This window comes from Sycon ciliatum, chromosome 11, assembly GCF_964019385.1.
Source record: "Sycon ciliatum chromosome 11, ocSycCili1.1, whole genome shotgun sequence".
NCBI lineage: Eukaryota > Metazoa > Porifera > Calcarea > Leucosolenida > Sycettidae > Sycon > Sycon ciliatum.
In genome coordinates, this window is record NC_088653.1 from 7,951,951 (window position 1) to 7,953,453 (window position 1,503).

A 1,503-nucleotide genomic window follows, 5' to 3' on the forward strand; every position below is an offset into this window, starting at 1 on the left:
GATTATGGTTCGCGAGCTGATCCCTATTGCTCTAGCTTGCGCTGTTTGGGGTCATGCTTGGTCTGGCAAGCGGCTTATGTTCCATTGCGATAATGAGGCTGCTGTGCTGCCATGGCGGAAAGGGTCATGTCGTAACAAGAATGCAATGGCTATTATCAGATTTCTGCTGGCTGAAGCTGCATCTGGCAATTACATTTTGTTCATACGGCACATTGCTGGTGTAAATAATGCTGTGGCTGATGCGTTGTCTCGGTTTCAGATGTCTCGGTTCCGAGAACTGGCCCCCGCAGCCTGCAGCCATCCCGTACACGTGCCTTCCCCCAGCTCGCTGCTCTGAGTACGGCCAGTGACGCGCTAGTTGAGGACTCCGTCTGAAAGCGTACCAAACAAACATTTAAGCCTGGTATTGCTGCTTATTTAGAGTTCTGCCGTACTAACTCCATTGTGGCACTTTCTCCTACTACTGAAAATATTGTGTCCTTCACCGCTAGTCTCTTTGTTGTAAGAAGTCTGTCTCTGTCATCAATTCGCGTTTACCTAGCGGCAGTCCGCTACTACCTGTTGTGCAATGGGGCGGCAGTGGATGTTTTAAAGTCTGCTCGCCTAACAGCAGTGTTGCATGGCATAGAGAGACGGCAACCCCCTCAGCGTTGGCTCGGAGAGAGCTTTCGGTGGACGACTTGATCCATTTCCGGCGATACTTACAACGTTCAAATTATGCATATGTGGATCAGACTATGCTGTGGGCAAGTGTAACTCTAGCCTTCTATGGCTTGCTGCGTGCCAGTGAGTATCTGGCGCCTTCTATTCACACGTTTGACAGCCAAAGAGCACTTGTGTGGACGGCTGTCAGTATTGCACCCGACTCGGTCACGTTGCGGCTGAAAGTCACTAAGACGCGCCAATCTGGCGACGGTGGAACTGTCACGGTGTCTTCTACTGGCGACGAAACGTGCCCGGTACTGGCAATGTCCGAATTCCGGCGCACGACAGCTCAAGCCTGCAGCTCTCAACCTGTGTTCGCTTTTGCTGAAGGGAATTACCTTACTCCGCCATGTTTGAACAAGATACTTCGTCAGGCTCTCAACTGCAACCAGGTGAGCTCCCACTCCATGCGGATTGGTGGGGCGACACTCCTGGCGTCCAGAGGTGCAAGTGAAGCGGTGATACGACGGGCAGGGCGGTGGCGCAGTACAGCTTCTGAGCGCTATGTTCGGCAATCGGCCGGCATGCCACCCCAATGGACAAGTAGTGTAGCATCTCTACGTGACAGGGTGTGAGTGCAAGTGAGTGTTATGCTCTGCTGACATTTATTGATTCCGTGACGAAAGGCGGTATACAGATCCCATCATTTAACTATAAGCATTAGGTGGGGTTTGCCATTGTCACTCATGTCGGCCCTGATAAGCAGTGTGATGGATGCGTTTGGCTCCAGGTGTCTGTTTTTGGGAGGGCCACGTATACATGGCTGCTGTGTTGCTGCTGCAATGTTGTGGCAGCGCC

The 1,503-nt window shown here is 52.2% G+C and overlaps 1 protein-coding gene across 1 annotated transcript; it reads left to right on the top strand.

The window, feature by feature from the left end:
* The first annotated feature begins 737 nt into the window (after window positions 1-737).
* Window positions 738-1,280, top strand: LOC135827050 (uncharacterized). The gene has a single exon (XM_065339573.1). It carries the CDS (start codon window positions 738-740, stop codon window positions 1,278-1,280), a length of 543 nt encoding a protein of 180 aa, XP_065195645.1.
* Window positions 1,281-1,503: the final 223 nt, after the last annotated feature.

Excerpts from the sequence above, each read along its gene's own strand:
- LOC135827050 (XM_065339573.1), top strand. The coding sequence starts at position 738 with ATGCTGTGGGCAAGTGTAACTCTAGCCTTCTATGGCTTGCTGCGTGCC.